This window comes from Heterocephalus glaber, unplaced genomic scaffold (assembly GCF_053883595.1).
Source record: "Heterocephalus glaber isolate CG9 unplaced genomic scaffold, H.glaber_assembly_v1.0 deba00001447, whole genome shotgun sequence".
NCBI lineage: Eukaryota > Metazoa > Chordata > Mammalia > Rodentia > Bathyergidae > Heterocephalus > Heterocephalus glaber.
Genome location: NW_028258299.1, coordinates 1,941,009 through 1,967,663, shown reverse-complemented (window position 1 = coordinate 1,967,663; position 26,655 = coordinate 1,941,009). Strand labels below are relative to the sequence as shown.

General features: G+C 56.8%; 1 protein-coding gene across 8 annotated transcripts; it reads left to right on the top strand.

The window, feature by feature from the left end:
- The first annotated feature begins 51 nt into the window (after window positions 1–51).
- Cep104 (centrosomal protein 104) lies at window positions 52–26,157 on the top strand. 8 transcript variants are annotated; one of them, XR_015452511.1, is made up of 24 exons: window positions 70–233; window positions 414–458; window positions 4,217–4,349; window positions 5,393–5,566; window positions 5,816–5,954; window positions 7,196–7,258; window positions 7,928–8,004; window positions 9,834–10,002; window positions 10,319–10,477; window positions 11,025–11,252; window positions 12,684–12,959; window positions 13,594–13,761; window positions 14,448–14,621; window positions 17,066–17,242; window positions 17,954–18,160; window positions 18,513–18,620; window positions 19,648–19,684; window positions 19,823–19,889; window positions 20,314–20,422; window positions 21,538–21,676; window positions 21,761–21,828; window positions 22,191–22,275; window positions 22,817–24,322; window positions 26,124–26,157. XR_015452511.1 is itself a non-coding variant. In XM_004863752.4 (23 exons), the coding sequence occupies exons 3-23, from the start codon at window positions 4,237–4,239 to the stop codon at window positions 22,930–22,932; spliced, it is 2,772 nt and encodes a 923-aa protein (XP_004863809.1). In that variant the 5' UTR covers window positions 52–233; window positions 414–458; window positions 4,217–4,236; the 3' UTR covers window positions 22,933–24,972. The 8 variants fall into 8 exon arrangements, 7 of the variants coding, with proteins under 7 accessions (XP_004863809.1, XP_087070702.1, XP_087070701.1 ...); XM_004863752.4 differs by lacking the exon at window positions 26,124–26,157 and having other exon boundaries at window positions 52–233; window positions 12,765–12,959; window positions 22,817–24,972; XM_021243634.2 differs by lacking the exon at window positions 26,124–26,157 and having other exon boundaries at window positions 22,817–24,972.
- Window positions 26,158–26,655: the final 498 nt, after the last annotated feature.

Here is a 26,655-nt window from a genome sequence, read left to right as displayed (position 1 = left end):
GCCCGGGGCGGAGGCCCGGCTCCTGCGCAGGCGCGGGAGACAGCGCAGGCGCAGGGCGGCGGCCCGCGAGGTTGTCATGAGAGCGCGGTCGCGGCCAGGCAGAGGGCGGGGGTGGCTGGGCCTCGGCAGCCGCTGCCTTGTGGCCTGCGGGTGCCGCGGCTGGGGTGGGCGGCGGAGGCGCCCCCTGAGCTCCCCCCGAAGACGCGGCGGCCTCGGGACCAGCGTGTGAGCAGGTACGCAGGGCGAGGGCGATCGCGGCCGGGGGCTCCTTTCCCCGTCGACCAGACCCGGGCAGCCCTGGGTGGTTCTGCCCGTCCCAGCCCAGCCCGAGCCCACGGTCCCGCGTCACCAGGGGCCGGGGGAGGTTAAGGAGAAGCCGCCGCCGCTGCTGCGAGTTTCCGATTTCTGTGCAGCCCCTGCCGCCCTTGGGATTCCTTGGCAAGATCACCGTGTGCCGTGTAAGTCTCTCGGAGAGCAGGCTGCCCGGTGTGGTTTACAGCAGCGCGAGGGAGCGGCACCCAGGACTGCGCCTGCGGGGGGTGCGGTCCATCCAGCTGTGGCAGGGATGCAGATGGCTGTCCCCGGCGTGGCTGGATCCCGGCTCCCTTTGGTGAAGACCAGCTGGTGACCAGCGCAAAACAGAGTCGCTGCTGCTGCTGATCTTGGTTCCCCCACCCCCATATCGTGAACCCAGACCCGCCCAAGTGCTCTGCCACTGAATTACACCCCAGCCCTTTTTATTTTTAAACAAGGTCTCACTGAGTTGCCCAGGCTGGAGATCCTCCTTTCTCAGCCTCCCAAGTAGCTAAGATTACAGGTGTGCACTAGGATACCTGACTCACGGCATGGTTCTTCTAAGTAGTGATTTTTAGAGAGCCCGAAGCATCTCTTGTTCACACAGAAGGGACCAGAGAGTGCAAGGTGGAAGGTCTTTGGGAGAAGGTTGTCTAAAAAGCAGTGTTTTTCAGATCCCCACACTGAAGTCATAAGTCACCTCCACATGCCCGTGCATTCCTCCTGCATGGTTCTTCAGCGCCAGCGCTTTGGGATTGATTAGGGCAGCACAGCACAGTGGAGACCCCTGGTATTTGAGGTTAAAGGTTCTCTAAATCCTAGTGTCACCTCAGGGTATCGAGGTGGACAAGGACTTACAGACCCCGCTCTTACAGAGGACCAAAGGATCAGGAAGTCAGGGCAGAAGGATGGCACCTCTGAGCTTTAGTTAAGCATGGCTGGACATTAGAACTCCAGACAAAAAGTGAGGGTCAGGAAAGCAAAATGGGCCAGGATAGGGGTGGTGATGGCCAGAGCCACTGGAGGGTGTCTGTCTGCAGGAGCACAGGACAGGCAGAGAGGCTGTCCAGGAGGGCCGGCAGCAGCTGCCAAACCTGTGGAAAAGACTGGGCCGGCAAGAAGGGCGCGTTCAGTAAAACTTGGCATGCCATCAGGCTCAGGTAGCAGGGGAAGCGCCCCCGGGCTAGAGTCCGAGTGACTGGGAGCGGTAGGTCCCCGGGTCGGGGAGAGGCCACAGCTTGTGCTGTTCTAGGGGGGGATGCACATGGACTGGTGGCAGACGCTGGATTAAATCATGCTCAGCCACTTTCTGTCCTTGCTCTTCATTATTCTCTGGGTTAGTTTCCCTGTGATACACTGTGATCTTCTGCAGCGAACTTTGTGTAAAAATACACTTAGGGTCGATAATGGTTATCATCCTGTTTTGAATGCTTTCATTCGTACATTCTGAGAAACATTAGCAACACCAGCTGGTCATTTACTATTGAAAGGACCTCCTCAGGCCCTCGGTGACAGAAAGGTCACACACCGAGCACGTTTAAAATGAGCCGGAGTTCATGTGGGACATTTACATGGCACCTCCCAAAGAGCATTCCAATGAACAGTATATGGATTTTACCCCAGAGAAATTTCTGTTGCATTCTTCCTTGTCCTCTATGTCAGTGAGGGGGAGTTCTGGGGGGCTTTCCTATTTGGTTTTGGTTTTTGCAAATGATTTAGCTAGCCCATTGGCTTGCTTAGCAGGAATTTGATTGGCTTGGTAGCGGAACAATAACGGAGACCCCAGGAGCGTTTGGCCTTCAAGGTAGCCACGCCTGAGGGCTCACCAGGGGCTTGCACCCAGGTGCACTCTGTTCACCTGACTTGTGTGGGTCTGCCCCCCTGTGGCCCTCACAGCCTGGGCAGAGCTATCCTGGGCCCAGCAGTGCTGTGGGAAGAAAGCTCCTTCCCCGTCGTCCCGACGCAGTCCTGGGATTGCGCCTCCCCATCCACTCTGGGCCACCTACTTGGGTCCTGTCCTGGAGCCCCTTACTGGGGAGGGCTGGCTGGGCCAGGGAAGGCGTCCAGTGCAGGTGGGTAGGGTTACCCAAGTGGGAAGCCCACTAGCACCAGGACTAGGAAGAGAGGGCAGCGTCACCAGAGGACAGTCGGTTCCAAGCAGGAGAGCCAGATGCCAAGCAGCCAAAGTAGGCATTGCAGTGTCCACCCTCCAGGTGATGCCACTGAGCTAGCATCAGGGTTAGATTCACTGAGAAATCGAGACATTAAAAAGTGACTGAGCCAGTGTGTTTAAATATCCTCAAAACGGGCCCTTGGGACCGGAGATTTAGCTCAGTGGGTTCCGCTGCCTGCCTTGTAAGCGCAAGGTCCAGAGTTTGATCCCTGGTACCAAAAAAATATACATATATCCTCAAGAGAATCACAGTGCAGACTGTGCACATTTCTGCACTTAATGTAGTATCTGTGGTTCCTGCTTCCTCCTGGTACATTTTCACATAGTAATTATCATGCCGGTGATTAAATTGCCTTTCCCCCTCCTTGTTAGGAGCTAACCAACTGGCTGTGTTAGTTTCTTAACAGTTACAAAAAGCTTTACATTTGTATCTCCTTTTTGCAGTGACACGGTATCACCAACTGGGGAACTGGAAACACAGAAATGTGTTCTGGAGCTCCAGGTCTGAAACAAGGTGCAGGGCCATGCATGCTGCCTTGAGGGACCAGGCCAGGACCCTGCCTGTCAGTCCTGGCCTGTGGGTCTCCAGGCATCCTGGCCACTCCGAGGCTTGCAGGGACCTGCTGCTGTCCCTGCCTCTGTCATCATGCGGTGTTCGCCCTGTGTGTCTTGTCTCTTCTCTCCTGTGTTTTTCTTTGTTTGTTGCAGTCCTAAGTATCAAACCCAGGCCCTTGTGTGCATGCTAGGCAAAGTGCTTGTCTTAGTTACTTTTCTCCTTGCCTGACGCCCAAAGTTAAAGGGGGAAAGTTTGATGTAGCTCACAGTTTGAAGAAGTTTCAGTCCATAATCGGCTGTCTCCAAGACAGGGTGGCACATGGCAGAGGGGCAACAGTTCATGGCGGCGGAAGACAGCAAAAGCAAGCAAGCAGGAGAATTTAACAGCGTCTTTCTACCTCCTTTATCTTATCCAGGCTGCTTAGGGCGGGCAGCACTTGCTCCCTTGATCCTAGCGCCTGTGGGCCTAGCACTGCACCATGAATCAATTCCAGCATCACACGCTCTAGATGCAGCCTCCTCTGCAAAATCCCACTTATGGCCCCATGAGGCTTTGGGGGGCTTCTAGACATAGCCGTCACAGTGCTGTGCCACTGAGCTACACCCTCAGCCCCTTTTCCGCTTTTTAAAAGAACACCAGTCACCCTGGCATGGCTAGATTGAGCCTACCCTTATGATTGGGTCAGTTGCGGGGGTCAAAGCAGAAACTGTTCTGAGCTATACCCGTGACTGTCTGTCCTTTCATTTTTATTTGATTTTTGAGACAGGGTCTCACTGACTTGCCCAGGCTGGCCTCAGACTAGCAGTCCTCCTGGCTTAGCCTCCCCACATGCTGTAATTACCGCCACGCCTAGCCACGGCTTCATCTTAACCAGATCACCTCTGCAAAGACTCTTTTTAAATGAGTGCATGTTCACAGGTAGCAAAGGAAGGACTTGAACATATCTTTGGGAGACACAATTCTGTTCATGACACAGGTCAAACTTTTGAACAAAAATTTGCAAAGTCCAGATAAATGGTACTCTGCGTAGAGCTAGAAGTGTCTATAAAAAGCATTTAACAAAAAAGCTAAACTTTGAAATAGATGGAAAATTCTGAGTACTTTGTAGATGACGTCGTACATTAGAAGGCATTAACTAACATTTTTAATATTGTGTTAGTGACGTCTTTTAAAGGTACTCTCCCTGCTCTTAGGAACAGCCCAGGTGTGCAGAATGCCCCACAAGGTCGGGTTCGTAGTGGTCAGCTCTTCTGGACACGAAGACGGCTTCAGCGCCCGGGAGTTGATGATCCACGCGCCCACAGTGAGTGGGTGGCGGTCACCGAGGTGAGGCTGGCTGGGAGCCAGCACCAGGCCCCCTTGGGTTCCTCTTATTCTGAGCTCTCGTTTTATGACTCAGACAATAGGAACCATAAGCTTTTCAGGTTGTGTTCCCACGTGTGACATCTTGTTCTACGATAGCGTTTTTTTCCTTTTTGTTTCCATTTTTAAAGAAATTTTTCTGCTCCTTCTCCGTCATGTGAGCCCACACTCGTTTGAGAAAAGGTGCAAAAATGGAAAAGACTGTACCACCGCCCAGCCTGACCATGAGTTGGCTTGTGCGCTCACATTGTATCTGCAGACTTTTTGGCTTTGTGATTGGGCACCTGCTGGTGAAAGATTTTGCATCTGACTGCTTTTGTGTGATACCAGGCTTCAACAGAAAAGTCTCTTTCCAATTTCTCTTGAACGTTTATAAAAAAACATTCATTATTTGAGTGTTACTTTTATTCTTTTTCTGAAACTTTAAGAAGTCTCTGTGGTAGGCATGGTGGTAGATGCCCGTAATCCCAGCACTCATCAGACTGAGACAGAAGGGTCACCGTGAATTCAAGGCCAGCCAGGACTACATAGTGAGACCCTGTCTCAAAAAAAAAAAAAAAAAAAAACAGCTGTAGCCTCCGTTTTTCATGCAGAGCTCCAGGCTGAGCGGGCCACCTGCTCCTGCTCTGTCCAGACCCAGCTCGGGGTTCCTGTCACACTGCTCACGAACCGGGGATGCGCAGGGCACCTCCGTTCAGCTGAAAATTGATTTAAAATTAAGATTAGAGTTTTGGGGAAGCCCAGCAAGCCAGGCTGGCTCTCCCTGCCTGAGCTCTAAGGGAACCAGGAAGAGGGCTGAGCAGCATGTCCTCGGAGTGCTGGTGCTGCAGCAGGCAGCATCCTCAAGGTGCTTGACACTGACCCCTGGGCAGCCACTCAGGCTCGCCAGGCGCCTCGTGGGCCCCTCCCCAGGCAGGGGCACCCCGCTTCTCACAGCCCCTCTGGACGCCTGGCATCTGGGAAGCTGGTCCTCATGCCCAGAAAACCAGTCGTGTCTTTGCTTTCAGATTCTGCCAGTTTCCACAAGAAATTGTCCTGCAGATGGTGGAGAGATGTCGAATAAGGAAACTGCAGCTCCTTGCTCACCAGTATATGATTTCAAGTAAAATCGAGTTTTACATCAGTGAAAGTTTGCCAGACTACTTCGTACCTTACCAAGCAGAGCGCTTTCGCAGACTGGGGTGAGGATGGCCTTTCATGCCTCTCCGGGTCCAGGCCAGAGCTCTCCCTCGCACCTGCCCAGTGCTGGTGTGCTTCTGAGGCGGTCCAGCCCCTTCCCAGGAATGCTGATTCCAGTCGGGTTTTGCCAGGCTGTTCATTCAAGGCGTAGCTTCTGCGTATTTCAAACCATTGAGCTCAGTAGGAGCAGGGGCCTCTTTCTCTTGCATCCACACCGCCCACACCATCTTCAGCTCTGTTTTTACTTGCAGCTACGTCTCCCTGTGTGACAATGAGAAGACAGGTTGCAAAGCCCGGGAACTAAAATCAGTGTATGTGGATGCGGTAGGGCAGTTTCTTAAGCTGATTTTTCACCAAAACCACCTGAACAAGTACAACATCTATAACCAGGTAAGAGAAGCACACCTGCACCTGGGACTGCCCCCGCCCCCAGGGCTGAGGAGTGCAGGTATCTTCTCTTATGTGTGTGTTCAAGGCTGTTTTCCTGGTGGGGATTGGACTCAGGGCCTTCACGCTGAGTTACAGCCCTGGCCCTTTATTTACTTTATTTTACTTATTTATCTTTTTTTTTTTTTTTTGAGACAAAGACTTGCTAAATCACTGAGCTGCCCAGGCTGGGCTCAAACTTTCAATCCTCCTGCCTCAGCCTCCCAGAGTGCTGGGATTACAAGGCATGCGCCACCCTGCTTGGTTGAGACTCCCTTGTCAGAGGGGCCTTTTGTGCATGCATGGCCATTGCTCCCGGCGCCAGGCTCTGCTGTACATACGGCAGTACTGGGTGCGTGGCAGTGTCACCAAGACACAGGACCTCGGAGACTGATGTGAAGGAGCCCGTGGGAGCGTCTGCATCAGTTCCGGTTGACGGCTCAGTCATCTTTTGGTGGACTCTCTTCCACCTGTCTTTCCAGCATTTTTTTTTTTTTTTTTTTTTTTGGTACCGGGGATCGAACTCAGGTACTTGCGCTTGGGAGGCAGACACCGGAACCACTGAGCTAAATCCCTGGCCCCCTTTCCAGCATTTTAATGCTGCTGCAGAGGACCTAGCGTGACTGTGTGGCTGGTGTCTGCTGTGTGGGACCCAGGACCCCTGCAGGCCGGCTGGCACCCAAGCACCCCAGCTCTGGCCACTTAGCAGTGTTCATGGCCCCCCACCCCCTCAGGAGGAAATGACACCCCACAAATCAGCATCCTACCGAGCCGGTGCGTTTGAAGGGAGCTCGCTCCGTGAGCCTCTTGCTATGTCCACCCCGTCACCGTGCGCCTGGGGCTCGGTGGCTGCAGTCCCCTGAGCGGCTGATGTGGGCTTTTGTTTTCATCGTCTGGTTTCCTGTTTCCCCAGCGCCACCTGGATGTGACTTCTATATTCATCCTCGAGTGGAGGGCCCCTTACCAGGCCCCAATTTGGGGCTTTTAGCTATTTTTTCTTTGCCTTAAGTGGTTGGAGAGCCCCTATCTTACACAACTTATGTAAGAATTGATAGACGCTTCAATGTTAGTGTGACACTTTACAACTAATGCAGTTTGACGTGCGTCATCCTGTTTGATAGCAATGCAGTGTGAATGTATCATAAAGGACTTGGGGTGTCTCACACAGCTTCTGCTTAATTCTTGTTGATTTGACTCTTTCTTAGGTTGCTTTGGTTGCAATAAATATCATTGGAGACCCTGCAGATTTCAGCAATGAAAGCAACCTTGTAAGTTTGGGAGATTTAAAGCTTAAGGAAAATGGGTTCCTAATGGATTTCAAATGGGAGGAATCATTTATTTTCATAACAAGAACTATCATTTTCCTGGGCATGGTGACGCATACCTGTAAGCCCAGCACTTGGGAGGCTGAGGCAGGAGGATCGCTGTGCATTCAAGACCAGCCTGGACTACATAATGAGACCCTGTCTCAAAAAAACAAAACAATGAAACAAAAAACAAGAAATATGACTTTGAAAATCTTTGTGAGACTAATGAAAATTTCACATGATTTACCAGCTATAGTCTTTTTCTCTGGGTTTTCTGTTTTTGTTTCTTTGTTTTTTGGTGTAGACAGAGTCTTGCTGTGTAGTTCAGGCTGGCATTGAACTCATGATGCTGTTCCTGCTGCAGCCTCACAAGTGCTGGGATTGCAGCTCTGTGCCACCCTGCCTGGCCAGCAGCTGCAGTCTCTTAAACATTTTCTCTCAAGAACTGTAACTGTTGGGCGGGGGATGTAGCTCAGTGGTGCTGCCACCTGCCTCGCACGTGCAAGGTCCTGAGTTTGATCCCTAGTACAGAAAAAAAATGTAACTGTCCCTCCCGAAGCCCGGACTGGATGGGGAAGCTAAGGTCTCACGCCCGTCTGCTGAGGTTTGGCTGTCTGTTTGCTCCCACAGACCTCTAGGGAGAAGCTGATGGACCATTACCTGGGGCACAGCCCCGAGGACCCGGCGCTGGAGGGAACTTATGTGGGGTAAGAGCAGAGGGGCCGCAGTGCGGGTCAGGTGCAGAGGAGCCTGGGGGAGGAGCCTGGGTCGGGGCCCTGGCTCCATTGACAGTGGGCGACTTCAAGCAGCGTCGAGGCTGCTTCCTTGGCACCACACTCCGGTGCCCTGGGGGGCCTCAGTGCTCTCCCGCCCGCCCAGACGCACCTGGAGTTGTGCAGACCCATGGGCAAATTCAGGGCCGGTCACTTGGGCCCTGGGTGCGCAGCCATGATAAGCATGTGTCATATCAGCTTTGAGGAAACAGCTGAGCTGTGTGCAGGCAGCACAGTGGATCCTCTGCACTGCCGGATGCTGTGCTGCCTGCAGACAGTCCGCTTCCTCCGCCGGGCCTGCTCCACAGAGGGCATCAGCCATGGGACCAGCATGGTACAGAGCTTCCAAGGACCATGCTGTCCGGGGTGGGTGTGGAGCACTGAGCACATGGGACCTCTCAGAATCGTGCGGAAACCATGAGCAGTGTTCAGCTGACGCACGCGGCTCCGTCCACTGCAGAGGCCTGGAGCAGCAGGGTCTCCCAGTTGGGTGCAGCGTGAAGCAGGAGGCACGGAGCAGATGGCTGGCTGTGGCGTCAGCGTCATCACAGTGCCCGCACCTGGCTTCTCCCTGCTGAGGCGCAGCCTTGGCCCCGGGGACTGGGGAGGCCGTGGCGAGATTGTGGGAAGCCTGCTGCAGCCAGCCGCGGGCCTCCCTAGCCATGAGCCCCAGGAAGCACGACTCTGGTGGGGCTCTGATGGCTGGCCCGTGACGAGTTCACATTTTGAGGGCCTCGCAGCCCCTGAGCTTAGACCCTGGGTGTGGTATGTGATGAGCTAAACACACCAGCGAGTGCCCGGGGAAGCATAGTGTGTCACTGTGTGTCACTGCTGAGACGAATGGCTCGTGCCGGCCCTGCCGTGGGCCTGCCTGGCGCTGTGGCCGTCAGCAGAGTGCCCTGAATGCAGGAAGTGAGGACGTCCTAGGAGACTTGGGACTGAGTGTGGCGGTACTCGCTGTAGTCCCGGCCAGTCGGGCAGCTGAGGCAGGATGATTGCAAGTTCAAAGCCAGCCTGGGCGACTTAGTGAGACTGTGTGGTAGAACCCTTGCCTAGCGTGCACAAGGCCCTAGGGTTAGTCCTTAGTATGTGCCACCAAGAGAGAGTTGGGGATTTTTAAAGGTGGTGTATGCTGGAGTCTCATTTGAGTTCACTGTTATACAAGTTTGCCAACTGAACTTTCCATGATGAAACTCATCCACACGCAAGGGTACCCAGGGCCCAGCGGGCACCAGGCTCACTCCGCATGGTTGTCTGAGCCAGCTGGTGGCCAAGCCTCTCCTCTGTTAATGCTTCTGTGCCCCGGCAGGCTGGTGTCACTGTTGTAGGTGTCCCGTTACCCCCGGCTGAAATTGGGCTGCTAGAGGGAGCCCAACACCAACAACAGCAGGCACAGATCACAACTGCTGTGCCGTCCTAAACCTGGGAGCCTGCTCTCCATGCCGGGACTGAGGGGCTGAGGCCTGGCCATCGCATCGTTCTTTCATTTCCACCCACTCTGCACCTCCCGTAGCCTGACTGCCCGGCCTGCCTGGGAGCTCGAGCACACTCACTAGGTGGACCGGTGCCCCAAGGCACAGCCTGGCTGACAGGCTTGCCGCTTGGGAGCTGTGCTGCCCAGGCCATGCCGACTTCTCTGAGCTTCCACATCCTCGTTCCAGAGTCACCCGTGAGCGCCACGGGGTTGTTTTCTCCAGGTTCAGCGCTGAGCCTTGTGTGTCTCTCCAGGATGGAAACTCACCCTGCAGTCATCCCTCCCCTAGGCGATCCGACTACATCTCGCCCCTGGATGACCTGGCCTTTGACATGTACCAAGACCCCGAGGTGGCCCAGATCATCCGCAGGCTGGACGAGAGGAAGCGGGAGGCTGTCCAGAGGGAGCGGTACGATCATGCCAAGAAACTGAAGCAAGCCATTGCCGACCTGCACAAGGTACGCTCCTGACGCTGGTCTGCAGGGATGAGGGCTGGGGACTCAGGGTTCAGCCCGGCGTCACAGGTCGCAATGTAGAATTGAGGAAAAAGCCTGAGCTCTGCTATCGCCACTGTGGGAGGACAGGCTGCCTCAGCCTGCGAGGGGTCCTGGCTTTCCCAGGTGCTGGGAAGCAACAGCGTGACCGTGGCGAGGAGCGTGGCTGTGCCCAGGGCTCCATCTGCGCAGGGCGGGCGCGCACGTGGCCACGTCACCTCTGCCCCTGGAGAGTCGGCGCAGACCGGCCACAGGCCATACTCCATGCTCTGTGCTGCAGGTCGGTGAGCGCCTAGGGCGCTACGAGGTGGAGAAGCGCTGCGCGGTGGAGAAGGAGGACTACGACCTGGCCAAGGAGAAGAAGCAGCAGATGGCGTGCTACCGGGCCCAGGTGTACGAGCAGCTGGCCCTGCACGGCCTCCTGCAGGGCGAACCGGAGGTCAGCGCCAGGCGCAGGGGTGTCGGCTGCTGGGATGTGGGCCAGGCTCCGAGCCTGGGGCGGCAGGTGGGCTGTGCCTCTGCTGTGCCAGGATGGCTCGGGACTCGTGGTCCAGGAGGAGCGGCCTCCTCGGTGGAAACCAGCCCCAGCACCCCGGCCGCTGGTCTCAGACTGCCATGGACAGGCAGGCGCCCGTTCCCGGGCCCCAGGAAAGCCCCCCTGGGCCCAGGCACCGCACCAGGGCTCAGTGCCCACCGGAGGTTCCGCCCATTAGGGCGGTGAGGATCACTTGGCCACAGACGCGAGGAACAGTGCCACTGCTGGCCGCGGACCTGCCGGGATCCATCCAGGGCCCCTCACCACTGGCCTCCCAGGCACTCCCTGAGGACGGCTGTGTGCACAGATACGTGGGCGTGCTGCAGTGTAACCATGGCCACGCTGAGCGTGCGCAGTGTCACTGGAACCTGTGCCTCCACTCCCTCGTGTGGGTTGAGGTGGTGCCTGGGTGGCCCTGGGCCCTAGATGCACTGTCCATTCCCTCCTGCAGGTGCAGAAGCCTCCCAGTCTGCCCCTCCAGCCCCTTGCCCGGGCCAGCAGTCCTCACTGCCGACAGCCTGTGCCCTCACTCCCACGTCCAGGAGAGATGGATCCAGAAAACCGGCCCACGGACCCTCTCCTCCAGGAGCAGCCTGCATCACATGTCCTGACTCCTTCTCCACGGCGCTCGGCAGCAGACCAGCCACCGCCTGCCACGGGCCCCAGCCCACGGAGCCCTGTAGGTAACCCTGTGTCAGCATGTGCGGCAGTACTTGTTGGGGGCCTGTGCTGTGCCAGGTACCAAGTCAGAATGTGGGATGCCCGAGTCCCGCTGGCCAGACCCTCCTGCCCGCTTCCAGGAGAGAGAGGCGAACTCCGGCCAGAGCAACAACACAAATATGAGGCACCTGGGGCCCTGTCACCCATGCCCTGCCCTGGGGGGTAGGCCTCCCCATCCTCCCCCAGCTGAGCCGCTGTTTTCCTCCATAAAATGCACAAACATCTGCTTGATGCCTTGTTTCAAGCAATCAGAGCATCTGGGTGCCCACCAGCACTTCCTGTGTCACGTGTATAAGAAGCTGATGCCCTCGGGACTCATTGGCTCTGTCCCTGGGCCCATAAGAGTTGGCTGGGTTCAGGGTCCATTAGATCAGCGGCTCAGTGGTGTCATCAGAAACCTGGGCTCTCCCCTGCATCGACTGTTTCTCTGGGCCCCTGGCACCCTGGGGTTGGTGACTGTCGTGATGTCTGAGGAAGGGAGCAGGTCCCATGGTAGGCCAGAGTCCCCAAGCTTCCCCCAGCTCACTCAGCCTTGGTCACGTGCACCCCGGGCCTCTGAGGCAGCAGCTGGGATGGAGGAGGGACAGTGGCGCCAGACGCAGGCTTTCCCAGCTCCAGGGCACTGCACGGGAAGGCGAGGGTGGAGGGACCGCTGGACTCGGCCTGCCTGGTGCCCTCCCGCTGTGTCCCCCGTAGAGTGGTGCTGTCCAGTGTCTGTCTGCGTGCCCCGCCGTCACGCTGACGCGCTGTGCTTGGTCCCTTCCCAGTCTCTCAGTGTTTCAAACCCAAGTGAGTTGTAGAATGTGGAAAACTTGCTAGTGCACGCAGCAGACACTCACCTGCAGCTCGGGCCGCACTGAGCAGGGGCGGCCACCGTGGGCTCCTTCAGAAAAGAAACCAGGGTGGAAACAAATCCCTACAGCCCTGTTTCTTCCCCAGCTCCAGGAGTCCCACCACATACTGAGCTGGCGGCTTTGCCTGCGAGTCTCAGCTCCCGGCCAGGGCTTGGTGGGCGGGTGGGCACTGCGGGAAGGGGTTTACTGCAGCCCCTGCTTTCAGTCAGAGGCCCTGGATAGTGGACCTGCTCACTACCGTCAGGTTTGGTTCTTATGTCAGAGCAGTAGACTAAGAAGTCACCGGTGACCCAGGCACAGGGAAGACGTAACCGCCCTCGCTTTCATAATCCCTGGGGCACTCGATGGAAGTTGCTCCCTGGTAAACAACAGCCGGGCCCACGTGCTCTCCTGTTGGGTCTGGAGGAGTGTGGAAAGGGGTAGAAAAAGGCCTTGCCTGGTTTCCCTCTTCTGTGCCATTCGTATCAATCACTCCAACTTGGTGATGCCGGGATTTGGCGGAACAGCCCCCCTCAGACAGTCTGTGCCCCCAGAAGAGCCGACAGCCAGGCCAAGGGTGGCACAGGGAGGAGGTGAGGATGCCCACTCCGCCCCGCAGCGCTCCCTCCCGCCCTCAGGTGGAGGCCCTGCCCTACGACGAGCGGCCTCTTCCTGCCACCCGCAAGCAGCCAGGGGTGTCAGCGGAGCCAGAAGCAAGCGAGGCTGATGCCAGCGATGCCCGGGGAGGAGGCCTGGCCGGGGAGCCCGAGCCCCTGACGGAGAAGGCGCTGCGAGAGGCCGGCGCCACCATCGACGCGTTGGGAGAGACCTTGGTGAGAAGGAACCCAGACGCGCTCACACACGCACACACGCACACACGCACGCATGCTCGGGAGGCCTGGGTTAACCATTAGTTACCTAAACGGGGGGAACAGCCGAGTCTCGGGTTTCCTGAACACACACCCATTAGAGGCCGGGCGTCTCTGTCTGGTTTTCCCGGAGCACATGCTGAGGCCCCTGCCTGCGGGAGAACCAGCTGGTTCCAGGAGGAGTGACGCCGAAGCTAGGGATGAACAAGGCCCCCCTGCCTCAGCCTCAGTGTCCCCTCTGCAGAGCGTTTAGTCCTTTCCCACATTTATCACGGCCTGACGTTTTGCCTCAGAGAAATTGTTTCTCTAAGAATGCACACTTATCCTGCAGAGGCCCCCTTACTAAAAAAGGGTTTTCTTTGTTCTAAAGTATAAAACTGCCTGTCACGGTGGCTCACACCTCTAATCCCTGCCCTTGGGAGGCTGAGACAGGAGGATCGCTGTGAGTTTGAGACCAGCCTGGGCTACATAGTCAATTCAAGGCCAGCTGGAACTACATAACGAGACCCTGTCTCAAAAAAAGAAACCACCCCCAAGTTGCACAGCCTGGGTGGGCCATGCTGCCTCCCTGACCAAAGCCACCTCCTGCTCCGGGCAGGTCGCAGGGGCCTATTCCAAGACCTGGTCCTTCCGTGAGGACGCGCTGCTCGCACTCTACAAAAAGTTAACAGAGATGCCCGCCGGAACCCCGAAGGAGGATGCAAAGAACACGCTCAGGGCGGCTGTCTTCCTCATCCACAGAGCCATCAAGGATGTCGTGACCTCGGTGAGTCCCCAGCCTGCCGGCCCAGGCACCTGCCAGCCCACAGGCACCCAGAGCCGCTGAGGGATGCCCTGAGGGGCTCCTCGAAGCGCTGCCCCTGACGGAAGTGAGGGGTGGGAGCCACCTGTGCTGTCCACCCTCTGTCACCACTGTCCCCGCCCAGCGCGGTGAGCAGAGCTTGTCACCACCACACACCCTGCTCAGTGCAGGTTTTGCTCCCCATGGATCTGAGGAGCCTGGCGTCTCGGCTGCAGCTTTCTGATTCAGCCTTGGCTTCACCTACACCAGCTCAGGGCCTGCTGGGGTGGAGGCAGCGGCATCAGCCTGGGACCACATTGAGCACTTCCTTCCTTCACAGGTCCCCTAGCGGCAAGGCACTGTGCTTAGGTCACAGTTCTCAGCTTGTTTTCAGCCCATCCAACAAGCTTTTTTTTTTTTCTTTTGCAGTACCAGGGATCGAACTCAGGACCTTGCGCTTGTGAGGCAGGTGGTGGCACCACTGAGCTAAATCCCCGGCCCAAATTGTCTTTTTTTGTACTGGGGATCAAACTCCGGACCTTGCACTTGCCAGGCAGGCACTGTGCCATGGAGCTACATCCCGGCCCTGTCATTTTCAACAGAATGTTCACATTCATTGCCTGCAGTGAATTTCATATTTGTAGCTCATCTGTTTTATCTCCTTTTCTTAGGTCTTTCAGGTTTCTTTGAAGCTGTTGAAAATGCTCGTCACCCAGTACATACCCAAGCACAAGCTGGGCAAACTGGAAACCGCGCACTGCGTGGAGAGGACCGTCCCCGGCCTGCTCGCCAGGACTGGGGACTCCTGCACCCGCCTCCGCATCGCGGCCTCCAACTTCATTCAGGTCTGTGCCTGCAGCCTCCGGTGCCCTGCTCCTCTGGGGGCTGCCGTCCGGCCCGCTCATCTCCCCGCAGCTGCCGCCAAGATTCTGTCCCGCACAGAAACTCTGGCTGCGTTGCACTTGGTTCTCCCGTTGCTCCTCGCATCCAGCATATGCTCTTAAGTAAAATTATGTGAGAAACTGTATCAGAAGAGAAAGCTTAGGGTAGAGAAAAAACGTGTAACTCCCCTAGTGTAAATATTTTCATTCTTCCACTAGACATGCCTAGTGTCGGCTGGGAAAACTGAGCAAGGTGTGAATGGATGTAAGCTTTTTTGCACACAGTAGCATGAAAATGTATTTTGTTCTCGTTAAATTAGCTAATGAATTCATGTAGTTTAGGAGTCTTTGTTTTGTTTCTTTTGTGAGGCTGGGGATTGAACCCAGGGCCTTGCTGATAGCAGGCAAGTGCTCTGCCACTGAGCTACATCCCTAGCCCTTTTTATTTTTTTGTTTGGTTGGTTGGTTGGTTGGGGTTGGCGGGGGGGGGGGGGTTGTTTGTTTGTACTGGGGATCAAACTCAGGACCTTGCAGTAGCAAGGCAGGCAGTGGAACCACTGAGCTAAATCCCCGGCCCTTTTTATTTTATTTTGAGACAGGCTCTTGCTGTATTTCCCAGGCTGACCTCAAAATTATAATCCTCCTGCCTCAGCCTTCCCAATAGCTGGAGCAACAGGCATGGCTGCTGTACCCCAGCTAGGTTCAGTAGCTCTTAAGGCTCCACATTTTGGCTTCCACAAATTCCATAACCACCTTAAAGTTTCTTGCAAAATCTTTTGAATGTGCATGTATGTCTCTGAAGGAATCCCACACTCTCATTGTTTCTCAGAGGGTTGGGTCTTACAAACCCAGAAGAACCCCCAGTCTAGTTTTCTTTAAGAAACTTACATTTCCTGGATAAATGAACAAGGAAAAATAAGTAATATCAGTAAGAAAGTAAAACAAGCTGCCCCCGTGAGTTGCCGTCTTCCCTTGGTAGAACAGCTTGGCGTCTGGGAGAACATCACCTTCCAGAACGCGTGCAGGAGCAAGGGCGTGCCTGGCCTAGTTTGGGGTTGGTTGTGAGTGAGTTTTTGCCTTGCAAGACGGGTCTTGCTCTTTGCTCAGGCTGGGCTGCAGCCCTCGGGCTCAGTGAACTGCTGCCTTCACTTCCCCAGGAGGCTGCAGCCGTGCGCCATCGCTGTGACTCGTTTGACTGTGAGCCTTGCACATTCCCGAGTGCTCTGGCCAAGCCGCCTGAGGCCCGTGTGAGCTGTGTGCTGCAGGGTAAAAGCCTTATGTGCCGCAGCCAGGCAGCAGACGGGTGTGGGCATGAACTTGGGCATCTGTGTCACTGACGGCGTCTGCTGCCCGTACTCCTCGGGATGCTGGTTCTGCTGCTGTCATTGTATTTGCACAGCTGCTCGTGGGCCTGATGCAGCTCACTATATAAGCAAGTAAGAGATCACCACCGATGATGTGGCCCATAGACCTGTTAAAAAGAGTTCTCCCTACATTACAGCTTAAAGATTTGATACTTAACATTTTTTCCATCTTAACCTACTAGTGATCATACGAACTCAAGAGCTACACTTGTTACACTTAGTGAGAGAGTGTGCATGCCTTACTGGGGTTGAATCCCAGCAGCTCTGTGCTCCATACCCAGCTCTTTTGGGGGGAGTCAGGTCTTGCTCCTGTATCCCAGGAGGGTACGGGCCTGTGCTGCCACGCCCTGCCAGTTACTCTGAGCTGACATTAAAAACTAAGGCAATGCAAATGAATTTTCAGTTGCAAAACTAATTTCTCTTTGTTTTGTTTTTTTGGTACCAGGGATCGAACTCGGGACCTTGCACTTTCGAGACAGGTGCCGGAACCATTGAGCTAAATCCCCGGCCCTTCTTTTTGAATTTTAGAAATCAGAAAACCTTTCCCTTGAGATTGAGGGACACTGGGAACAAACCTTCAAGCTCAATTATGTTTTCTATAAAGCTTTCATTAATCGCCACATAACCATGCATTTATATCTTACAGTTCAAGTTTTTCTAATTGTCATTAGTCTTCACATGAAAATATGAGCCAGCATGGTAGCACACGCTTATAATCCCAGCACTTGGGAGGCTGAGGCAGGAGGATTGCCTTGAGTTCAAGACCAGCCAGAACTACCTAGGGAGATCCTGTCTCAAAAAAACCAGGAAAAGCGCTGGGGATGTAGCTCAGTGGCACCGCGCCTGCCTGGTGGCAAGCACAAGGTCCAGAGTTCAAAGGCCAGGAGGGGGAAAACAGTGTTTTTAGGTATCGATCACTACTGCAATCAGTAGCTGTCGTCATTTATTCCCTGTTTCCCTTCCGTGTTTGCTCCGAGCCCGCTGAGCGGAGCCAATGACCCTCAGCGTATTGCGGGAGACTGACGGCCGTGTTGCCTTGCGCAGGAGCTGGCGCTGTGTGAGGAGGTCCGGGCGCTGCAGATGGTCCCGACCTACTTGGTGCAGCCGCTGAAGCCCAGCTGCTCTGCCCGCCTGGCCATGAGTCAGATGGACCTCCTGGCGCGGCTGCTGCGAGACCTGGGCACTGAGGGCACAGGCTTCTCCGTGGACAGTGTGATGAGGGTAAGGGGCCGCTGCGACACAGGCGGCGCCCGAGTGCAGGGCACGTCTGTGGGTCCGGGAGCCGCCCTGCCGGCTCAGGTGAGGGCACCATCTCGGGTCTCCCTCCGCCCGCAGTGTGTGACCTGTGCACTCCGCAGGCCCTCAGGCCCCAGACGCAGCGCCCCGCCCCTGCCTGATCCCTGCTGGAGACCCCTTGTGTCTCCTGGCTCCGCCCCCGGAGGCCCAGGAGTCGCAGTTGCCAGGCACCCACGTTGCCAGGGTGCCGTGGCATCGCCATCTCCACGGGCGGCAGGACCCGGGTCCCCATCCCCGAGCGGGCCCCACTTTGCGTCTGGTGCCAGCCTCAGTGGCCGCGAGCGCAGAGGGACAGCTGTTTGTGGGCCGGGGCCGGGGCAGTTCGCCCCGCGCACCACCTGGGCTCTGTCCTTCGAGTCAGTGCCTCTCAGAGGCCACTGAGGGTGTGGGGGGCCCATCCGCCAAGTCCCTCCCACCCCCGCTCCCGCCCCAGGGACACACAGCAGTGCAGCCGCTGCGAGCAAGCCGACAGTAAACCATGAACGCGGCTGGCAGAGGCTGGAGGAGCCTCTGCGCCTGCAGCCGGGGACTCTGGTTTTCTCTTATTCTGAAATGTTTGTGATGCACCTGTGCGTGCTCTGTGGGGAAAAGTTTGCTGACCTGGTGACAACAAGACGCCCTCCGGACTCTCCCCAGTTTGCGGTGAGCGCCCTGGAACACAGGGTGTACGAGGTCCGGGAGACGGCGGTCAGGGTCATCCTGGACATGTACGCACAGCACCAGGCCCTGGTCCTCGAGTTCCTCCCTCCAGACGACAGCAGCACACGCAGGAACCTCCTCTATAAGACCATCTTCGAGGGGTTCGCCCGGATAGACGGCAGGCCCACCGGTGCCGAGACCAGGGTAAGGCAGCCTCGTGAAGCAGGGACAGGCCTGGCTTAAGACGTCTTGGCACACAGCAAGCAGCAAGCACACAGGGGCCCTGTCCAGGAAGCCCCAGCTCCTAGATCCTGGGTCAGACTCGCCCTGCCACTTCCAGCCCGGGGGACCTTCATTCCCGGGCTGTGATAGCAGCGATTGGATTTCCTCCTATCAGTAAACATTTATTAAATTTACCCGAAAAAATGTACTTTTAGTCCTAGTTATATTCAGCTCAGTGAATAGTATTGTGTGGAAGAAAGAAATTTTATTTGCATGTGATAATTTGTACCCCAAAAAGCTATTCTGATGGGAAAATGACTTTGTTTTTCACCAGGCACAAAAAAAAGCAGCTACAGAAGAAGCAGAAAAACGAAAGAAAGAAGAAATCAAAGTTCTACAAGGGCAGCTGGCAGCTCTGAAGGAAATCCAGGCGGAGGCTGAGGTGGGGGAGCCCAGTGGATCCTTTACCGGCGCTGTCCCTGCAGCTGCCTTCATTACACGCATGCACGGGCACCGCCTCCCTGGGGCCATGCAATGCCATCCTAACCTTGCTCGCCTTTAAAGTAGTCTGGGGCCGAGCAGAAGACCTCACTGGCCAGGAGAACCGGCCGTCAGCACCCAGCCCCTCTGCTGCGGTGGGGATGGGCCAGCCGCTCCCCTCGTGTCCCTCACCTCCTTGGAGGACTGGCGGGCGGGCAGTGTGTCCCGGGGACGGTAGGAGCACGCTCTGCCACGGGCTCTCGGGCTCGTCACCGCAGATCCCCTTCTGCCCTGCGTCTGGGGTTGAGTTTGCTCGCTCAGGCACTTGCTCTGTGATAAAGTTCCTGAAGGTGAAAGGAAATCCCTTGCACCAGGAACAGGCAGAGGAACCAGGAGGTCGATGTTCAGGTTGCAGAGTTCCGCCATGGGAGGAGGCACGCGTGCCCTCGGTCCTGTGGCCCTCTGCGCTGTGCTGCCTCTGTGGGCAGAGCGGGAGTGGCAGGGGATGCAGGGGTGAGGAGCTAAGGCTGCAGCAGCGTCCCCAGGAGAAAAGCAGGACACGGCGAGGAGGCTGGGCCGCCTGCTCCCCCGCCCAGCTGCCCACGGCAGCCCACGAGAGCCACGAGGGCCGCAGCACAGTCTGGTCCCGATGGTTCACAAAGGAGAACACGAGGGTGGCGACCTAGTGGGGCCACACAGGTCACTGACCCCCCACACAGATCCCGCTGCGGGGACACCAGCTGCTGTCGCCAGGCCAGTGCCCAGGCCCTGTGCTAGCAGGCCCGGGTGGTGGGCTGTGGCCGGCTTCTGGGCAGCGGGGGTCTGAGCCCTGGGAAGGGGCTTAGGAGAGAACAGAGCAGCGAGCGCCCACGACCATGCCGAGCATCCCACTGCTCTGAACGGAAACCTGGAGGGAAAGCTAGAAACGCGTTTAGGACCAGGCGCACTGGCCTGCAGCGCTGTCCCTGACCTGCCTGTTTCTGTCTTAGGAAAAAGAGAGCGACGCTGAGAAGCCGAGGAACCAGGGTAGGTCCCCTGAGCCCCGGGCACCCGCCACATGCCAGACACCACCCCCTGCCAGTGTACAGCGCTTGACAGACCCTCACCAAGAATGGCAGCGTTTCTGGGGCAGTTACTGGAACTGCTCTCTCTCCGTCTCTCCAGACAGCCCGGCCAGGAAGGCAGCCCCACCGGACGCCCCAGAAGTCCCAGACAGCCACTACCTAGACAAGTGAGTCAGGCTGTGCACTGCACGAGGGGATGCTGGGCAGGGGTGGGGCCCCGATTCACGATGACCAGTGAGGAACAGCCCCTTCCACAGCGCCCAGGCCGATGGTCCCCGCCTTTGCCCCTCAGCGGGTCCCCATGTGTCAGGCTGCTCCTCTCTGGGCCAAGGCTCACCCGCAGGAGTATAAGAAAAATGGCCCCGTCTTCCCTGGTGTCTAAACTGTGCTGTGCACTTGGTGGCCCTGGCAGAGTCTGCATGTGGAGGGCTGAGCCCGTCCTCCATCACTGCCAGCTGAGGACCTTCGCAGGCTGTGCCGGCCCCAGGACCCTGCCGCCCTCCAGGCCAAGCCCACTCAGTGCTTCAGACTGGAGGGAGAGCAAGGGGCCACGGGGCCAGGGTCCAATCACCGCCGCCCATTCTCCCGCAGCCTCTGCATCTTCTGCGGGGAGCGCAGCGAGGCCTTCACAGAGGAGGGGCTGGACCTGCACTACTGGAAGCACTGCCTCATGCTGACGCGCTGCAGCCACTGCAGGCAGGTCAGGACATAGCCTCGGCGCAGAGACTCAGGGCTTCGAGGCTGCAGAGGAGGCGTTGGGAGAAGTCGCAGGTCACTCAGTGTAGCACTGGCCCAGGCACAGTCTCCCTGAAGCCGTCCCTCTCCTGACTCTGGCACCGCACACTGCTGTGTATGAGTAGCCGCGTGCTGTGCGCGGTCCCTGCTCCCTTGGTGTCCGTGGGTTTCTGCCCATCTGAGCCATGGTTTGAGGGACCACACTTTGCCGAGCACCTGAGCACACGTCGCCTGGGCTCGCTGTCTGTGCCATCGTCTGGCTGCCAAGCTGGGGCTGAAGGGGCACTGTCGTGTGACGGAGCCAGCTGGCAGCCCGGGTAGGAGAGGCACAGCATCCTCATGGCCTCCGCCGAGCCCTGCTGGCCATGGTGGCCGTGAGGTGGCACCTGTCCCTCCTGTCCAGTCTGTGAAGCCCCTGTGCTCTTGCCCAGTGCAGTCTGTGTCCCCAATCTGCATCACCCTGCACAGCGGGCCAGGAGCCCTGTGCAGTTAGCGGACAGCACCGCCTTGTGTCCCACCTGTCCCCTGTGCAGGGCCTCCCGGGTCTTCTGAGGAGCAGGGTTTCTAACCACAGTCTCTCGGGGCTCACGCTCTGTCCCGATTCCCAGAGTTTCCCCTCTTCGCACTGTGACCCCCCGCTTTGGGAAAGGGAAAGCTGGTGGGGGAAGGGCTCCTCCAGGTCGCAGGGAGGCACCCGAGCGGGCACAGCCCCCCGGCCAGCAGGCGCCCCTCCTCCACCTGGCCTGGCGGCACCACACCATAAGTCACCCCTGCTGGAGATGGGACAGGGCGGGACCCTCTTCTTGTGCCACTCCTGGACACACTGGGGAGCCTGAATTTGAACCCGAGGCCACACAGCTGACCCCCAGCCACTCGTAGCCCCTAATGCACCAGCCACATCCGCATCCCCTGCCGCTCCGCCCATCTCTGCTCTTGGTGTGACTGGTCATGGTGTTGAGTGCAGGGAGTGACCACAGACACGCACCGGGAGGGGACTGAGGACACGCGGCCACGTGGCCTGCCGGGCAGGGAAGGGATGCCGCGTGTGCTCAGCGCCTCCCTGCTGTGTCTCGGGCCCAGGTGGTGGAGATCGCCAGCCTGACGGAGCACCTGCTGACGGAGTGCGACAGCAAGGAGGCCTTCGGGAAGTGCTACCGCTGCAGCGAGGCCGTGCCAAAGGAGGAGCTGCCCCGACACATAAAAGCAAAGGCGTGCAACCGTTAGTGCCGGCCCCGCCCCGCATGCCCGTGTCCCTCCCTCGTGCTCATGTGGTTGGTAACCTGCCCTTTTCACCTCATTCCAGCTGCCAGATCCGAGAAGCTGGCAAACCGGTGTCCCCTGTGCCATGAGAATTTTCCTCCTGGAGAAGAGGTGAGGGCCTGACCCAGAGGGGAGCAGCCTGCAAGTGACACATGCCCTGGGGGACGGCAGAGACGCAGCTCCTGGCCACGGCCACAGCACACAGTAGCAGGGGTCCCCACTGGTCCTGTCCGAGTGGCCGGGCGCCCACCCGCGTCTGCAGGGGGAGGTGATTCCAGAGCAGCACAGCCACGGCAGCCGAGGCAGGCCTGCTGGCTCGTGACACCTGCTGGGCTGTGCAGCTCAGATGCCGGGCTGGGGGACTATGCTCACCATGGTGGCCCCGAGGGGTCTGTGGGGGCACCGATGGGGGCCCCTCCCACAGCTCGGGTGCCAGACCGCCATGCTGACCACGCTACCTCCTCTGCCCACAGGCGTGGAAGGTGCACCTGATGGGCCCCTCGGGCTGCACCATGAACCTGCGCAGGACACAGCCCAAGGCCCTGGCGCCACAGCAGGGTGAGCTCTGCCCGCGCTCCCCAGTGTCCCTGTGCCCCACGGCCTGGCTCCACCTTCAGCTGCTCTTGTAGGTGTCCCCACCAGGCACCCTGAGGGCCTTACACTGGCCCTCCGTGCCTTCTGCAGGGCGGAGTTACACAGAGCCATAGAGAGAGTGCGGGCCAATCTCAGGTTTAGAGTGTCCTGTAAGAAGACACAGAAGGTGGCTCCAGGTCATGGTAGGGTAGCACCTGTAGGACAGACTGGTGACCAGTGGGACTCAGTCAGCATGGCCCGTGTCCTTCCGCCAACATTATCTTTGTCCTGACAGCAGCCCTCAGCCACATGGGCGGAGCCTGTCCTCACCGCCTGTGCTCTGCTCCAGGGCAGGCCTCCCTCGTGCTGCCCCACAGCTCCCCACACTGGTCACCTGCAGCCTGTGACCGCTGCCACCAGCCGGGCGATGGCCACTCCCTGTGGTCCAGCCCAGGGCTCCCACGGTCACTGGGGCCACAAGCCCCGCTCTAATGCGGTCCAACTTGTGTCTGTGTCCACATCACAGGTAAAGGCCCCACTGTGGCCAAGTCAGGAACCTCAGGACCGAAGGCCGGGAGCAAAATCCCCACCCCGAAGGGAGGCCTGCACAAGAGCTCCAGCAGAACGTACACCAAGCGGTGACACGGCGACACTGTCTCCATCAGGGACCAGGCCGTGTTGTGGCTCGAAGCCTTTCTCCAGAAAGCTGGACACGGCAGCCCCGTGCCAGCACATGGTCTGCTCTCTGAACTATGTGCCCGGCTCTGACCAAAGAACCCAGGAGCTGAGCCCCCGAACTGCACGGGCCCTCGGGTCCCAGGCCTCCAGCCCCGGAGCACAGGGAGCAGGCCAGCCAGAACAAAGGACTCCAGGGGAACGGGGGAGGAAAAGACAGCAGCTGCCAGGAGCCAGCCCCAGCCAGCCCCAGCCAGCCCCAGCGCACACCCTGCTCCCAGCCTTCTGCCCACACCATCCCAAGACCCAGCCTGTGCCCAGGGCCTGATTCTCTCACTGGCCGAGCCCAGACGAGCATTGTAGGGTGAGCCTGCCCAACCTCACAGCCCCGTCTCTAGGCTCGGTTTTGATCCTGGCACCAAACGCTTCCGGCAACCCCGGGCCAGCTCAGGCCTGTCTCGCTGTCCTCTCTCCGCAAGTTGTAAGCAAACGGAAGTCCGCTCTTTCAGACAGTTCACAGGATATTAAGACCCCGGCCTCAGGAGAACGCCTCCTCATGGGCCAGCAGGTCCCAGGGCTTCCTCCTGCCAGGGAGACGAGCTTCCCACCCACTTGGAGGCGCCCATCCTGTCCTGTCTCCGTCACTGTCTCTGCTCCGTGTGCCAGGCAGCCGTGGACTGAGGCACAGGTCACCGCCCACCATGGCCAGGCGCTGCTGCATCTGAGCTTGTATGCAAGGCTTTCAGAATGCACTCAGAGGGGCCCTGCAATTAGTGTGCAAATGCGTTAATCCCCAACCATGTGAAACAAAATATTGAGCAAAACTAATAGGTACTTGAGGCAGGAGGATCTCCAAGGGTTCGAGGCCAGCCTGGGCTACATAGCGAGACCCTGTCTCGAAAGAAACTAATAGGTACATGAACAGCGAGCTCCCCAGATCCGCTAGTAACCAAGGATTTGGATTAATTAACTTGTTTTTGGCAAACTAATGCCTCACGTATGGTTGTGTAAGAACCAGGCCTACCAAGATGATAAAAAGTCTGTGTGGGGAGAGAGATAACGAAACTTCATTAGACAGCGCAAAGCTCAGGTGCCAAGGAGTCTGAATGGCGGTACCATCTGTTTCCAAAGATTTTGGCCATTGTCTTCTAATGCATCTTTTAAGAACAGAGAAAGCACTTCTTTAAATAAAACAGTAATGAGAAAGGTTAACCAAGGAATTATTCTTTTCTCTGCAATCCAAACTAAATAGATGTATGTAGTGTCTCCTATCAGTTTTAAAGTATTTGTAAAAAGAATTCATGATTACCCAGGCATGGTGGTCCACACCTATAATCCCAGCACTTGGGAGGCTGAGGCAGGAGGATCACTGAGTTCAAGGCCAGCCTGAACTACATAGCAAGACCCTATCTCAAAAAGTAAAAAATTCATTTTTAGTGATTAACAAATAAAATTGGTCTCCCACCTTATTCCCGGGCTGGTCACAGAGCCGAGGGTCTGTGGTGGCGATTCTGGCCGTGGTTAGTCCCTGCCGAAGGCGTCACGCAGTCCATGGGCCCTGAGCCCAGGAGTGAAGCGGGAGATCAAGGGCCGTGCGGTCCCTGGGCCACTCGGAATTTAATACCGAAACTGGGTACGCTAATAAATGAATGAACTTTCATTTATGATTATGTTGTGGGTATTTAATAATTTTATTTATATTACTTTCATATCTTAAGATCCTAAGTAATCTCCAAGAGTTGTATCGATAAATTTGCATTAGAATACAAATGTAAATACCTTTAATGACAATGTGCAACTTTCTAATGTTTTAACATAGTTTTCTATTTGCCTTTATTTCAGGTACCAGATTATAAAATAATATATTTTTACTGTTATCATTTTAGGGCATATGGGTTAATTCACTTTGAGTATATTAATATAATAAAAGGATCGCTAAATATTTTGTCATTTCTTTCACAATTATAATTAAAAAGCAGTTTGTAATTCTTGATGCTATAATCCCAAGTGTGTCTGCACTGAGTGTTTAGAAAGTAGGTGGCAGTTTCTGAGGAGAGCGTTAAGCTGCCCAGAGCGCGCTGGGCCCAGCGTAAGTGGTCAAATGGGTTTTCTGCTGACAACGCTGCAAGATTTTAAAGTACACTTGGGTGGGTGACGGCAGGCACCACCAGCGTCCTCCCGCACACTCAATGCAGAATGTTACGGAAGTCCAGCTGTGCCGAGGGAGCTCCTAGACGCCAGTGACGTGGCAGCAGGGCTGGATAGCTGTTCCTGAGCCTGCCGATGACGGCTCAGTCGCCCGCCCTCCTTCAGAGCCCGAAGGGAGGTTCCAGTGCTGGCTCCCAGGATGTTGCAGAGTCGGAGCTCGGTTTGTGTAGAAGCCATGACCTGGCCAAGTGTGGCTCTGAGTGTCTGTGGCCTCCCTGCTGCTCTGGGCGGGCAGCTCTTGTGCATCGCCCACTGTCATTCTGCAGCCGGCCACCTTCAGGGTCCCTGGCCCCGTGACAGGAGTCGTGGATGGGCAAAGGGCGTCACCAGGACAGGCTCCGCAGGAGGGTGGTGTGGGCTGAAACTGCTAAGGCTGGCTCTGGTCCTGCCCAGTGAGGCTGTCCCCGAATGAGGCCACTGCTAGGGGTGCGTGCCAGGACAGGCTCACCCCTGGAGCCCGCTGTGGACGGAGACAATGGGACGTGAGCGCTTCGGGCACGTCCGGCCCCCTCCTGGTTCAACACCACGGGGTATCCACCTGGGGGCCTCTGCGCCCTGGGAGGACCCCCTCCCCCAGGACCCCCTAGCTGGCCCAGCAGCCCTGGGCCGAGCACTTTGGAATAGGGACACCGGAGGCAGGCGGCCTGCACTGCCACCCGGACAAGCCCCAGGGCTCCCCGGGCCCCCGATGCGGCAACAGAATGAGGCTCAGGCCACCAGCGGGAACAGACTGGAGGAGGCCGGCACCACCCAGAGCTTTGGGCAGGGGAGTGGAGGCCCTGAAGGAGAGAGGACAGCTGTGCCCAGGGCACCCAGGTGACCCTCGGCAGGTGCAGTCCCAGTGCAAGGCTCCAGGGTCCATCCCCAGCACCACCAGAAAAATAAGAGAAAAATGAGTGGAGCCGGGCATGGTGGCACAGGCCTGTAGTCTCAGCACTTGGGAGGATGAGGCAGGAGGATCACTGTGAGTTCAAGGCCAGCCTGGGCTCCATAGTGAGACCTGTCTCAAACAAGAAATGAATGTCCACATGGAAAGTCTGACAGGATTCCTATCTCACATTAAACACAAAACACTAACTCCAAGTAGATTATAGAGGTCAGTGCTGACAGAGGAACCATAAAACTTTCCATGGGGAAAATATGTGGTTTTCTCCGTTCTTAAATTAAAGCTTTATTAAGACATGCAAAAAGACAACTATGAAAGAAAAATAATGATTTAACGCTCTTAAAGTTAAGAACTTCTTTTTTTTGGTGCCGGGGATCAAACTCAGGACCTTGCACTTGCCAGGCAGGCATGGTGCCACTGAGTTACATCCCTGGCAAGTTAAGAACTTCTAAGCATCATAAGATAACTTAAAGAATGAAAAACTGGGACACGCACTACATACAACAAAGATTTAGTGTCTGAGAGAGAGAATTCTTACATAACAAGGGGATAAGCGCCTCTATAGCCTTGTCTAAGAGGTATGAAAAGTAGGGAAA